The following is a 14686-nucleotide window of genomic DNA, read 5'->3' on the forward strand; positions in this document are numbered from 1 at the left end:
AAATTATTTGTCAGAATTATGCTACATCTTACATCAGAAAAAAAGGACTGGAGCTGTGATTCTATTGTCACATTGTACTTTAACTAGAGGAAACTATTTCTTTTATGTAAAGTCATAGATTATTTGCTAAGTAGGCATCTTTAGTTGAACCAGGCTGTTCATTGAAGTGGCTATTTGTGATATAAATTTCTCTGTAAGTAGTATAGAATATATATTTTTAAAAGCACTTTTACCTTCTAGCTTAGAATCAATACTGTGTATTGCTTCCAAGGAAGAAGAGAGGTAAGGGCTAGGCAATGGAGTTTAAGTGATTTGGCCAGAATCAGAACTAGGAAATGTCTAAAGTCAAATTTGAACCCAGGACCTCTCATCTCTAAGCCTATTAATCCACTGAGCCATCCACCTGCTCTAAAATATAGGATAATTTAAAATAATCACAATAGTTTATTCTACCTTGTCATCCTTATCTTAAACTCAGTCACATTTTTATTATAATGTGTTTCTGAAATATTCCCTCTTCCATTTTTGAAGATGGATATTATTCTATTCTTTTTGTGTAACAAATCTATAGAACTGGGTTTTGGGGCCCTCTCTGTTAGTTTACTCTATATATCTAAGCCACACCAAAGATTTCTGGGTGAATGTTAGAAGAAATAGAAGATGCAGCTACCCAAAAAAAAAAAAAGAAGAAGAAGAAAAAAACCCAAGCAACATAGAACTGTGGTTAACTAGTCTGACACAGAGCCAGCTCAAGATCCTTTCAATGATATGTACATCAAGTGGCCATTCAGCCTTAGTTTGAAGACCTCCAATGAAAGGATACCACAGGCTACCTAACCAGTTCATTCCACTTCTGGACATCATTAACAGGTTTTCCTGACATTAAAATTAAATAATTCTCATTGTGATTCTATCCTTTGCTTTTAATTCTGCTGTTTAGAGATGATAAAGAACAAAAAGCAAAATGTTGAAAAGCATTAGGAGGGGACTATCCTTGGGTCCTTTAAAATTTCAAAACAGCTTGGAAGGAAAGGAATTTATTTTTCAAAATTATCACAAAAATCTGAGTACATTTATAAACAATAGGAATGGAGCTAGTAGAGAACAAGAAAGAAGTAGAATAACAATGTTATATTAACATTATAATTAATCATAGTTTAATATTAATTTTAAATAATGTTTAATATTATATAGACATAAACTTAGATTAAAAATACTAATTATCTGATGAGGAGATGAATAAGTAGTATATAATGACCATCCAAGACTACTAGTCTGGTGCTATAGGATTAGAGGAATTCCTTCATAAAAGGCCTCAGAATGTAAGAGACACCGGGACTGAGAGAGGAAACTCATTTCTCTGTAGTTTGTTTGCCCCAGAGCACTGCAGGCTGGCCCTATGGTCTTCCCTGCAGCACAGTCAGGTCCTTTGTGGTATGAAGTTCTACTTCCTGGTTGGGAGTTTCCTGGCTCCAAAATGGGAAGTGAAGGTAGTCCACAGGTTTTTGTACCTGTAAAGGATGTGGGATGGGATTCACAGAAGTCAGTAAACATCCATTTTTATAGCGGAACTAGGCATTGATCTAAGTACACCAGAAGATAAAAAGTATGAAAAGACTGGGGGGAAGAGGAGGGCAGAAATAGAGATAGAGATACAGAGAAGGAGGAAGAGGGAGAAAAAATGGAGGAGGGAGAAGGTAGCGGAGGAAAGGAGAGGAGGGAAGAGAAACTTTTTTTACAGAAGAAAAGATAAATAATATACACCTGGATAACTTTATTTAAATATACTCTGCCAGTAATACCACCCACTAGGTCTGTATCCCAAAGAGATTTATTTATTTATTTATTTATTTTAAACCCTTGTACTTCTGTGTATTGTCTCGTAGGTGGAAGATTGGTAAGGGTGGGCAATGGGGGTCAAGTGACCTTCCCAGGGTCACACAGTTGGGAAGTGTATGAGGCTGGATTTGAACCTAGGACCTCCTGTCTCTAGGCCTGACTCTCCACCCACTGAGCCACCCAGCTGCCCCCTCTAAAAGATTTTTTTTAATGGGAAAGTATTTGTACAAAAATATGTATAACTCCTCTTTTTGTGGTGGTAAAGAACTGGAAACTAAAGGGATGTTCCTCAATTGGGGAATGACTGAACAAATTGTGGTATATGATGGTGATGGAATATTATTGTGCTTTAAGGAATGATGAACAAGATGATTTCAGAAACAGCTGGAAAGACTTACATGAACTGATGCAAGTGAAATAAGCAGAACCAGGAGAACTTTATACATAGTAACTGCAGTATTGTGGAACTATCAAAGGTGACAAACTTTGCTACTAGCAGAGATACAATGATTCAGGACAATTCTTTTTTTTTTTTAATTGAAAATTATTATTTAGTTAACTTAGAATATTTTCCCATGGTTACATGATTTATGTTCTCCCCTCCCTGCCCCCACTCATAGCCAAGGAGTAATTCCACTGGGTTTTAAATATGCCATTGATCAAGACCTATCTCCATATTATTAATATTTGCATTAGGGTGATCCATTAGAGTCCATATCCCCAATCATGTTCCCATCGACCCATGTGATCAAGCAGTTGTTTTTCTTCTGTGTTTCTACCTACACAGTTCTTTCTCTGGATGTGGATAGTATTCTTTCTCATAAGTCCCTCAGGATCCAGGAAAATTCTGAGGACATAAAAAAGAATGCTATCCACCTCCAGAAAAAGAATTGTTGGAGTAGATATGCAGATGAAAATATATGATTCATCACTTGCTTATTTGGGTATATATTTTGAGGTTTTGGTTTTATAAGATTATTTACTTACAAAAATGAATAATATGGAAATAAGTATGTTTTACATGATAATACATCCCAATTAAATTGCTTGCCAGCTCCACAAAAAGGGAGGGAGACAGAAAACTTATGTGACAATTTGTTCTTAAAATAAAAAAATTAAAAAATATACTTTGATATTCCAAGGAAGCGAATTAGAGTATATTTATATTCTAATGGATCTCTGATCTCCTAGTTATGTTTCCCTTCAATATCAAACCACCTCCACGCACACATTTATGCTAGTCACTTTTGTGTGACTCTTCTTTATGTTTCCTTAAGTTCACCACAGAGTTTTCCACAAGCCAGCCAAATCTTACTTGAATTCTCTTTATATCCTTGAACAACTCTTTTTCATCCCTGCCATATATTTCTCTAATGATATTTTGCACACTATTTTTGTATAATTCTTCATTTGTAATATACTATAGCCTGCTCAAAACATGAAGTTGGTTCCCCTGTTAGTAAAATTGTGTCAGAAATGTCCAGTATGGAAACTCACTCCACCAATGTAGATTAGCACCCCTTCTGCAACATGTAAAGTATAGCTTGGGGTTACCCAGAGGTTAAAGGATTTGTCTTTGGTCAAACCACTAAGTATGTGTCAGGGGCAGAACTTAAACCAGAGCCTCAGGAATCCAAGGCTAGCCTTCTATCTACTATCACATGTTACTTCTCCATCCCATTAATAGAATAAATACACTAATAATATTTATGTGTGAAAATTTTATTCCAAAATGTGTTTATGTACTACATACAATACAATATATCCAGTGCCTATACAGCTATAATATAAGACAAAAGTTTATTGAGGTTTACCAATTTAATCTAAGTTTACATTTCATCTTAAATTAACATCAAATTCTGGTATGAAGGTCAAGAGTTAAATCTATTTTCTAAAAAGCTCTTAAAATTATTTTTACACATTTCAATTGAATGCCAACTTTCTCATAATTTTAAGCTTATTGATTTGTATTATTCTAGTCAATTTTTTTCTAGGCTCTTTAAAAAAAAGGATATATTCCACATATTTTAAAGAACAAAAATACAACTATTTACAATATAAAATTATGCAGTAGTTTGTGATATATAAATTAACAGTACCAAAGTTACTGTGTAGAAAAAAATAAATTTACTGTGAAATAAATAATCCAACAGCTTTACATATCCCGTGGAGTACAAAAGTAGTTGCTATATATAAAATATATACTCTTTGTGTGTGTGCATGTATGTGTAAAGAGTTGAGTATAAATAGAGTGTACAGTGTTAAAAAAATTCTCATTTAAATTGATGCAAAGAATACATTTTCAATTATGCATATTAAAATACTGATGACAGCCAGGGTCTCCTCTTATCTCCGGTGAGCCAGGAATCTTTTTTCCACTCCAGGGGTAGACACACCAGCACAGGCCAGGGTCACCTTCTAGAGAAGTCTCACACTAGAACAAGATTCACAAAACAACATTTTCAATGATGGCAGCAAGATAAGCCCCTTAGAAACTCTTTAAGACTTTCTGCCATGTCTTTCTCGTGAATATAAGTGGGTAAAAGAGATTATAACTTTATTACTACAGATTCTACTCATTTAAATAATAGAAAGAATTTCCTTTGTCAAAAAATAATTTGGAGTTCCTAAAATACGGTTATCATAATTATGACAAATACGTTTTTGTGAGCTGGTCCGGAAGACAGCCCCCATTGATAATATTGGGCAAACACTTTTCAAACTCCAAATTCTAGACTGTAGACAAGCTTTCGTGTCAGGTCCAGAGCAGATATTTGCTGAGTTTAAGTAATGTATTAGCCTAGACATCCCTTCACTTCGGTTGAATAATATATGCTCTTGAATTCCAGCTCTGGACACTAGAAATATATCTATCTCCTTGGAGGCAGTGGCTATTTTTGGCCTCGGTGTAGAGGCTGGAGTAAGGGCCCAATAAGGGAGTTGATACTCCTGGTTACCTTACTAAATCTTGACATTCTCATAATAAAAGTCACCTCTCTCTATTTTTACCTGTGGTGACAATATGTAATAACAACATAAAGAACTGTAATGCCATATTTTCAAAAAACATTCCTCAATGTAAAGCAAAGATTGTAGCAAGTCTATATTCTGACATGCAGTCTAATGACTTTACACACCCTGGGCTCCAGATAAGTTATTTATCATTTTTCAAACATGTTTTCAAGAGTTTGCATAGACTCTTTATACACTGTACCCTTTGTTCCAGATGCCTTTGCCAACTTATCTCTGCTTATCTAACTCGTTCATCCGTCAGTTGTTCAATTGTTTCAGACATGTACAACTCTTCATGATCCCATTTGGGGTTTTTTTCTTGACAAAGATACTAGAGCAGTTTGCCATTTGCTTCCTTTTCCAGCTCATTTTACAGATGAGGAACTGAGGCAAACAGGGTTAAGTGACTTGCCCAGGGCCACATAGCTAGTAAGTGTCTGAAGCCAGATTTGAACTCAGGAAGATGACTTTTCTAGATTCCTGATTCCAAATCCAGTGTTCTAGCCATTGTGCCACCTAGCTGCTCCTCCTTCAAGGTCCACCTGAAATGTTTCTACCTCCCTCTGATTATCCCTGTTCTAAAATCCCACAAAAGCTTGATATTCTCTCTCTCTCTCTCTCTCTCTCTCTCTCTCTCTCTCTCTCTCTCTCTCTCTCAACCCTTACCTTCTGTCTTAGAATCAATACTGTGCATTGGTTTCAAGGCAGAAGAGTGGTAAGGGCTAGACAATGGGGGTTAAGTAACTTGCCCAGGGTCACACAGCTAGGAAGTGACTGAGCTCATATTTGAACCCAGGACCTCCCATCCCTGGGTCTGACTCTCAATCCACTGAGCCACCTAGTTGCCCCCAAGCCTCTCTTTTTACAGTAACTTTACATGTTGCAGAAAAGGTACTGATCTACATTAGTGGAGGGAATTTTCATACTGGAAGTTTCTTATGCAAATTTACTTAAAGGTTTGGACCAAATTCATGTTTTGAGCAGGTTGCAGAATATTGCAAATGAAGAATTATGCAACAAGTAGAGAGCAAGATGTCATCAGAGTGGGGGCAGCTGGGTAGCTCAGTGGATTGAGAGTCAGGCCTAGAGACAGGAGGTCCTAGGTTCAAATCTGGCCTCAGACACTTCCCAGCTGTGTGACCCTGGGCAAGTCACTTGACCGCCATTGCCCATCCTTACCACTCTTCCACCAAGGAGCCAATACACAGAAGGTAAGGGTTTAAAAAAAAAGATGTCATCAGGGAACTATTTGTTTGCCTCCTATTTTGTATTCTGGCTATCTATTTGCAGGTGTGATGTTTCCTCCATCCTTTGAGCTCCTTCTGAAGGCAGGGGTCATGATTTATCTTTCTGCATCCCCTGATGTATCTGACACGAGGCTTTGCACATAGTAAGTACTTGATAAATAGTCATTAAATTTTATGACAATGTGGTCATTGTCACAAAGGACACTGTCAGAAGCCAGAGACTGGGAGATCCAGGAGGATGTGATAGCTTCTGATGTAAGAGGAACCTTTTAATGGGCACAGGGCCACCCATGCTACAGGGATTGCTGAAATGTCTGACCATGTTTCAATGTGGCTCAAGGTAAGGAATGCCAAGAGTTTCTGATACCCCAATGGAGTGACTGTGTGCCATTCCCCTGGGGCAGATAAATTCTACTCTGCAGATGAAGAAACTGAAACAGAGCAACCACATGACTGTTATATTGTCTAGCAGTTTGTCATGGGTGAAGCAGAGGAATAAGACCCAGAATTCATATATCCAATTAATTGCATTTAAGTGCAGACTTTAAGGGATTTATTACTTGCTATAAGAAGTGGCGTCTAGATTTTTTCCCCCAATAAAACCCCTTAGAATGTGTATGTCTGTATAGGTAGCAAAAAAAATGCTTAATTTGAATTCAATAAATGTTCACTTCATTTTCCTCTCTGGGCAGATATTTATTTCTGTTTTCCTGAGTACTTGTCTCTCAAAAATATCATTATTATATTCAACTCTGGAAGTTATTTTTGTTTATTATTATTAAACTATGGTTGGGCAATGTGGCCAAGCCACAGAGTGCTGAATTTGGAAACAGAAAGACTTGGGTTCAGATTCTTTCTCTGACATTAGCTTTGGAACACTGGGCAAGTGATTAACTTTTATGTGCCTCTGACAACTCCTTGTAGATAACTTCGTGTTTTAGACTACAGGGTCATAGGAGAAGAGATCTAGATTTGGATGGAATTAAAGAAGCCATAGAGTCTAGAACCTAGAGCTAGAAACTAAGGTCCACAGAAATTAGATGACCTGTCTATGGGCACCAAGATGGACTGCATTCTGCCTTGACAAAGGGTGTTCCCTCAGTGGTAGCTCCCTACATAGAAGCAATTACAGCTCCTTCTCTCACCCATATTAGACTACTCTTCAGGATGGGAGGTTCGTTTCCCATATTGATTTTATATTCAGAGGTGCGCTATTTGAAAGCATGCATCTATGGTTCCTTGAGGTATCTTTTAAGCATCTGAAGATAAAGGTGAGGGATCACAATGGGAACTGAGAGCAGCTTATCAGGTCCTTTTTAAAAGGATACTTTCAAGCTCTTGGTAAGAGTAGAACACCACGTACCTGTTTGCTGTGATAAAATCCATTTTTGTTGCAGTTAGGAAGATAAAATCTGTAAATTTCTTCTCCTGCCTTCTGCTGGGCTTTGGCTAATCTGTCCAACACCTTGTACAATTCTCTTTGACATGGTTCCTGAAAGAATAATGTTGATGGAAGGATAAGTGACATGATAAAAACGAATTTAAGATCATTGTTGGAAGTATAGAAATCTATTCAAAAGGGAACCATAACCAGATGGGACATTCATTCATTCCCTGCAAAAATACCTTTATTCTCTGATGGATTATCTGTTCTGTTTTGTTTTGTTTTGTTTTGTTTTGTTTTGTTTTTTACTTGAGATAAGCTATATTTTGTTTTTATTTTCATTTACTTTTTTAAACCCTTACCTTCTGTCTTGGAATCAATACTGTGTATTGGCTCTAAGGTAGAAGACTGGTAAGGGCTAGGCAATGGGGGTCAAGTGACTTGTCTAGGGTCACACAATCAGGAAGTGTCTGAGGCCAGATTTGGATAAGCTACATTTTAAACTTAAATCACACCTGATGTTGGCTTGACTTTCTCTATTACAGGCCAGACGTAGAAGGGAAAAATTATCTCTTGTCACAGTGGCCTTTAATAGCCATTCAAAAAAGGTAACAGTGCAATGAAACCATGCCTTAACTGAGGCTTCTCTAAATATTCAGTCAAGTGGAAATCGGGGCATACTTGGATAATATCTGAATTATACAAGCCAAAACAAAACAAGGTAATGAAATTACCCAGGCATGGCACACATAATACAGACATTTTACATGTCAATATCCAGTGGTGAGCACAAGCTGAACTCCTTTTCAATAGACAAGATTTTTTTTCCATTCCAATTCCTGTTCTTTGTCTCCCTCGTGTGGTGTTTTTTTGAAATATGACCTTCCATAGTACATTAAGCTTTCGGTTTCCTAATTAAGCAGGTGCTTTACTCAAATTCGCATATGTACTTCTCTTTTAATGTGCGTGGTCTCCATTCTAAAAGCCCCGAAAAACCTGGCACTAGAACTCTTGGTCACAAAAGAGGTTACTAAAGAGGCTACAAATCTACATGTGTGCACATACATTCTCCCCTGATTGTCTTACACATCTGGTTTACCCCAAACCTTGACTACATCTGTTAGTATTATTTTTCAATGTATGACTAAATTTTTTTGATAAAGGCAACTCATAATGGGAGTTTAGGCTATATTTGAACCAATATACACATAACGGTTATTGGTAGGTAGAATGTCATAGGAGATGAATGACCAATATGGGAGTCAGTAAGACAGATTCAAATCTTGCTTCTGATAGTGTGCCATGAGCAAATTACTTACATTTCTCCCGGATTCTGGCAGTTTTCTAAGATTTTAAATTTTAGATTTTAATTTTAGAAATATAAAACCTATAGATTTTGAAGTCTCCAATCTATATCAGTGCCAGAAGTGTCCACAAGAGGAATCCCTATACCTGTAAACAGTTGAATTTGAAACAATAATCATCTTTTGCTCCTAAAATGGAAACTGTTTCCAAATATAACCATGTATAAAGTTGTCAGCTAGAGAATCCATCATAATTCTCTTGATTTTTTCTTTTACTTCTTGATCATTGTGCAGTTACAAAATATTTTGAAGAAAATCAAATGTCTTCATGAGTTTCATTTGGAAAAATCTAGATCTTTGAGTTAAATACTGTTTTAGTGTAAATACTTATCTGAAAACATGAAGAAACTGAATATACAAATCACACAATATCTTACTCTGTTTTTCTTCATCTATAGGGAAGTAGAACTAGATTGTCCCCAAAGTCCCTTCCAGATAGGTGATTTCCTCCCAGCCCCGAAGTACATTCAAGTATGAATAAAGAAGCTGGGTTTTTAAGGAAAAGTGAACTGTGAAAAGGAAGAACATGCTATAAGGGGCTTATGTGTAGGCCAATGTTCTAAGGAAATGTTACCAAGGGTCCATTACCTTCCATTTCTTTATGTCAGAGATTTTCTTGGATTTTATATTTTCATAAGTGCTGATGGCATTCCAAAGGATGGATCTTTCCTCGTTTGGGGGAAAGACCAAATGATAATTAGCCAGAAGTTGCTCTTGTGTCATCTCTGTACTCTCTGGGGTTGTGTTTTCAGGAACTGCAGGAGTCTTGGCATCTATAAAATTAAAAGTAAATGTTTAGTCAAATCTGTGATTTGTCTCTCCATACCCTTTTTTCAAAGATCATCATGGTCATGTAGGATATAGTCTTAAGTACTATTTTTTGTTTTTTCCTAAACAGGATTCACTGTTTCCTCCCACAGTAGACTGTAGAAAAGGTCTAACCACATAACATATTATTTTGTGTTCTTAATGTGACCATTGCCAGATCTATAGAGAAGGATAATTAAACTTCCTTCTCAACATCTGGTGCCTATAGAAGGAGATTGATTTTACTTTCTAATATAATTAACAATGTAGCAAAAAATAAATAGCATTTTGGTAAAATATTTTTTAAAAATCCTAATCCTTTTCTCTGCCTTCCATTTCATGTGGTAGTTCCTTTGCAATTAAACCAGGTTTGCACTGCTACAGAAAAGAGCATAAAAAAACCTCACATCACAATGATGCTGAGATGATGACTGGTGCTATAGTGGGGGAGATCTTGTTGGGGTAATTTTGGAAAGGACATCATGAATTAGACATGGCCTCCTGGCCATGTCACAATAATCTGTTTCTATGATCCTAAGTCTATTTGGGAGTGAATTCATGGCCTAATTCTCTACCCTTTTCTAGTTGGTTTAGGAAGAAATGAATTTAGTCTCTATATTGTTGAGAAAAGTAGAAGCAGTGGGAGAATCAAACACACACACACATAATCTTTATGATTCTGGGTAATAAACACTGACTTTGTCAGACTCAGTTCCCTTTATCTATCTATCTATCTATCTATCTATCTATCTATCTATCTATCTATCTATCTATCTATATCTATATGTNTATCTATCTATCTATCTATCTATCTATCTATCTATCTATCTATCTATATCTATATGTGACATCTAGAATCCCTTTACTTCATCCAGTTATCTACTACTTACTTTTAAGTCAAATGAGCTAGTCTAGACACCTCATATTGGCCAGTTGAATTTACAACAATATTGTGAACACTCATAAGTCCATCCCTCACACTTTATTTGAAATATCTAGATAATTGCTTCATTTCTTTTTTTGATTTAGTGTGTGAGGGCTGCCAATGTGTGGGGTGGGGTGGGGGGAAGAGGGAGGGACAGCTAGCAAGGTCTTAGGAAATTGCTTAATCTAAGCCTATCCTTTGGCAGATTAGAAAACTGAAGTCCAGAGTGGTAATGCAATGGCTACTCCTGGACAAACTGGGAATAAAACCCAAGTCCACTTCCTCTTTGCTGGGTATTCTTCCCACATTCCGTTGCTTCATGTTTTGCTCAAAATTAATTATTTTCCTTAGGAAATTTTTGGAGCCAAAGAAGAGAAAAGGGTCAAATAGGTCAGGTGGAAGCTAAATCACTAGTTATCTTAGAGAGAGAATTCAATAGTTTGGCTCAGCATAACTAGAGAGATGAGATGATCTGTAACAGCACACTAAGAGAAACTGGTTCTTCTCTAGGTATCATTCAGCTATTTGCCTCACCTTGAGGAGAATAAAGTAACAGTTACTTTACCTCTCCAAGATGAATACCCTCTCCACCACTTCCTGTCCAAAAAAAAAAATAGCAGTGGAGGAAAAACTGCTTTGGAGTCAGAGGCTCTGGGTTCAAATCTTGTCTGAGATGCTAACTATTCTCCTGATATTGGGCAGATCATTTAAGCTTCCCTGGCCTCAGTTACCTCATCTGGAAAATTAAAGGTGTGAACTAGAAGTCCTCTCCAGGCCCAGCTCTAAATTGATATTTACAGGGCCCTCTGAATTTTGCCGCCCTAGGTAGACCACAGAATCAAATCTAAGTAGAAACATGTTCCTCTCCTTGGAGAGTAGAGTAACTTCTTAGAGACAAGCTGCAAGCTCTGACTCAGATTCTTATCCAGTTTAGTTATGGGATTTCTCCAAGAATTACACAGGATGTGAATCAAGCCCAGATGGGGAGATATGAAGTGTAGGGGCAAGGAGGAGGCATTTCCTTCACTCCCCACTACAAATAAATCACTGCTTAAGTAAGTAAAGAATCCGATTGTCAAGTTCTCAGGAAAAAAGGTGCAACATAAACACCCCGGGCGCTTTTATATGGTACATGAATGGAAGTGCGATGTAAGCCTAAACTCTAACATTATGTACTATAAACATCTACTGAGCACATAGTGTAACCACTCCACACATATACAAAGCAAATTCCAGACGCATTTGATCTGGGTTCTGCAGGATATATTCACATCCTCGGTATTTAGAAAAGCGAGGGCATCCTCTCAGGCTCTTGACAGGCGCCCAGTTCACTTTCCCCATGTTCCTGCCCAATTAATGTTTCCACTGTTCTCCTTGACCTCCCCAAGGGACTCATCTGTCTTAGGTATCTTGCATAGTGCTGGAAGGGCCTGTGCAGACACAGGACATGTGGAGATGCTGGGAAGGCGGGATGGAGGGATTGTGGGGCATCAGGGAATGTGGGAATTCAGGAAATATGGGTGAGTCGGTAAGGCGGAGATATAGGGAATGTGGGGAAGCAGGGAATTTGAAGGCACAGAACGTGGGGATGCAGGAAATGGAAAGTAGAAAAGTTGAGACGTGTGAGGGGTGCTGGGTAAGGGACGAATCCAAAAGAGGAGGGGATGGAGGGGGAGTTACCTGAAGCCTCCGAGTCTTCTGATCCTTCCGCATCTATTGTCCGGATGCAGGCGCCCAGACCCCGTGTGAGAGCATGCAGGGGCCGGGATTCACCTGGGCGAGCCCGGCAGCTTAGCCCTTGGCCACAGCGTGCAGTGTACACACCGCAGGCATCACCTAGCTGCAAGGCGCACATCTGGCAGCAGCCGCAGCCGGGCTGGCGAGCAAGCTCTGGACAGTTAGAGGGTACGGGCGGGCAGAGGGTCAGCTTCTCGGGAGTGCAGGGGGCACACTGCCGGGGCTGCGGGGCCTCCACCGCCGCTGAGGCGGACAACACGTGGAACAGGAAGGCGAGCAGGAACACGGGGAGCAGCGGGCAGTGGCGGGGGCAGCACCTCGGGGCCAAGGCTTCAGTCATTACCGAGAGAGATGTGAGAGAAAACTCTACGAGAAGATTTCAGCGGATTCCAGAAGTTTATGCCTGGGTCCCGGGCCGCGGGCCTTATAAAGCGCTGGAGCCATCGATTTTGCCATTCCAGTTAATCATTAGCAGCGTCGGAGGATGGGCCAGTGCCCTGTCATTGGCGGTGCCCAGGGGCCCTCCCTGCGCTTGTTTTCTCTCTCTTTTCATCTATCGTCATTCAAAAGACATTTGTTTTTCTCACTCCCACACGGTACTCTGCACAAACGAAAAGGCAGTTCAAAAAACAGGGGTAAAGTTTGGATTTGATAATGGAAATCAGGGAGGCAAGGTGGCCCAGTGGTGAGAGCATCACGTATGTTCCCAGAAAGAAAACCTGTGTTTTTGAAGTTAAACTTTGCCAGTTACCAACTATCACATTGTGGAAAAGTCCCTTCACCTTTCTGGGGGTCAGTTTCTTGTAGAAAAATAAAGGGGTTGGCACAGGAGGGCTTGTAAAAGACAGGCATCCCAGCTTAGTAGATGGAAGTGAATAGTGTCAGACCTGGAATGAGGAAGACCTGGTTAGTTTGGATGTTAGTTACTCAGGCAAGCATTAATAGCCCCACAAATCATGGAGTCCCCAGCCTCAGTTTTCTTCTCTGCAGAATGCGGATAATAATAGTTACCTACTTCTAGGCAACTAGAGTTAAGTGGCTTGCTCAGGATCACATAGCTAGGAAGTATGTCCCAATTCCAGGGGTGGTGATCTATCCACTGTGGCACCTGGCTGTCCTCTATGAATCTAGACCAGTCACATAATACTCTAGGTAATTCTAAGAATAGAAGTTACAAGGGAGGTGCTCATCTGCATTTGGTGAAGGGAGTTTCCTCATCTGGGAGTATCAAATCACATTATAATCATAATTCTAGTAAGTCCTCTAAAATAAGAATTAGATGACTTCAGAGGCTTTCTTGCAAGTTCTCAAGTTTTTTTGTTTTTAAAATTCTTACCTTCCATCTTGAAGTCAATACTGTGTATTGGCTCCAAGGCAGAAGAGTGGTAAGGATAGGCAATGGGGGTCAAGTGACTTGCCCAGGGTCACACAGCTGGGAAGTGTCTGAGGCCAGATTTGAACCTATGACCTCCCATCTCTAGGCCTGGCTCTCAATCCCCTGAGCTACCCAGCTGTCCCCAAGTTCTCAAGTTTTGATCACAAGCTTATGTGCTATGAGAGAAATGTCATTTTCTTCACTACAGATGATAAAGTTCCTTCCAGCCTTTAGTGTCTCACCCTAAATGCATGGTTAAGTGGTTAAAGTTAGGGGACAATGGGCAACTAAGAAAAAATGGGACTGAGTTCACTGAGAAAGGTTGGATCCTGCTAAGACTAAAGAAAAATAAATGTATCTATTAGGGTTGCTTGCTGCTGTTGTGTATTTCTATTAGTAGGCACAGGTTTGAATTTGTTTTTGGTTTTTAATGAAAACTTTTTATTCCTTAGCAATTCAGCTGCATGGTGTAGTGAGTATGCACAGAGCTAGATGCTCTTAGACTTATGAAGATTGAAAGTTCCAGGTCCACCTCTGTTATATACTGTCTGGGTGACCACTTAGTAATTTACTTCTTTCCCCAGTGCCATAGACAACTCTATAAAAGCCGGAATAGCAGATTTGCAATGGTAGTTTCTTTCTCCACCCCTGAGTCTTTTTTGGTTATGTCCAAGTCTTCAAGACACCATTTGGGGTTTTCTTGGCAAAGATATTGGAGTGGTTTGCCATTGCCTTCTCTAGCTCATTTTACAGATGAGAAAAATGAGGCAAACAATGAGGGTTTAATGACTTGCTTGCCCAAGATCACTTAGCTAGTAAGTGTCTGAGACTAGTTCAAACTCAGAAAGATGATTCTTCCTGACTGCAGATCTAGCACTCTATCCACTACACCACCTTCATGGGCTATACCAATGGAATCATAGATCTAACTTGAAAATAGCAAGCTTTGCTGTCCAGTTTCTAGGATATATATATATATATATATATATATATATA

General features: G+C 38.9%; 1 protein-coding gene across 1 annotated transcript; it reads right to left on the bottom strand.

The window, feature by feature from the left end:
• Positions 1 to 3545: 3545 nt before the first annotated feature.
• IGFBP1 (insulin like growth factor binding protein 1) lies at positions 3546 to 12697 on the bottom strand. Its single transcript, XM_044672059.1, has 4 exons — positions 12259 to 12697; positions 9435 to 9619; positions 7462 to 7590; positions 3546 to 4273 (listed from the first exon to the last, which is right to left on the bottom strand). The coding sequence occupies exons 1-4, from the start codon at positions 12653 to 12655 to the stop codon at positions 4142 to 4144; spliced, it is 843 nt and encodes a 280-aa protein (XP_044527994.1). The 5' UTR covers positions 12656 to 12697; the 3' UTR covers positions 3546 to 4141.
• Between the last annotated feature and the right edge of the window lie 1989 nt (positions 12698 to 14686).

This window comes from Gracilinanus agilis, chromosome 1 (genome assembly GCF_016433145.1).
Source record: "Gracilinanus agilis isolate LMUSP501 chromosome 1, AgileGrace, whole genome shotgun sequence".
Classification (NCBI taxonomy): Eukaryota; Metazoa; Chordata; class Mammalia; order Didelphimorphia; family Didelphidae; genus Gracilinanus; species Gracilinanus agilis.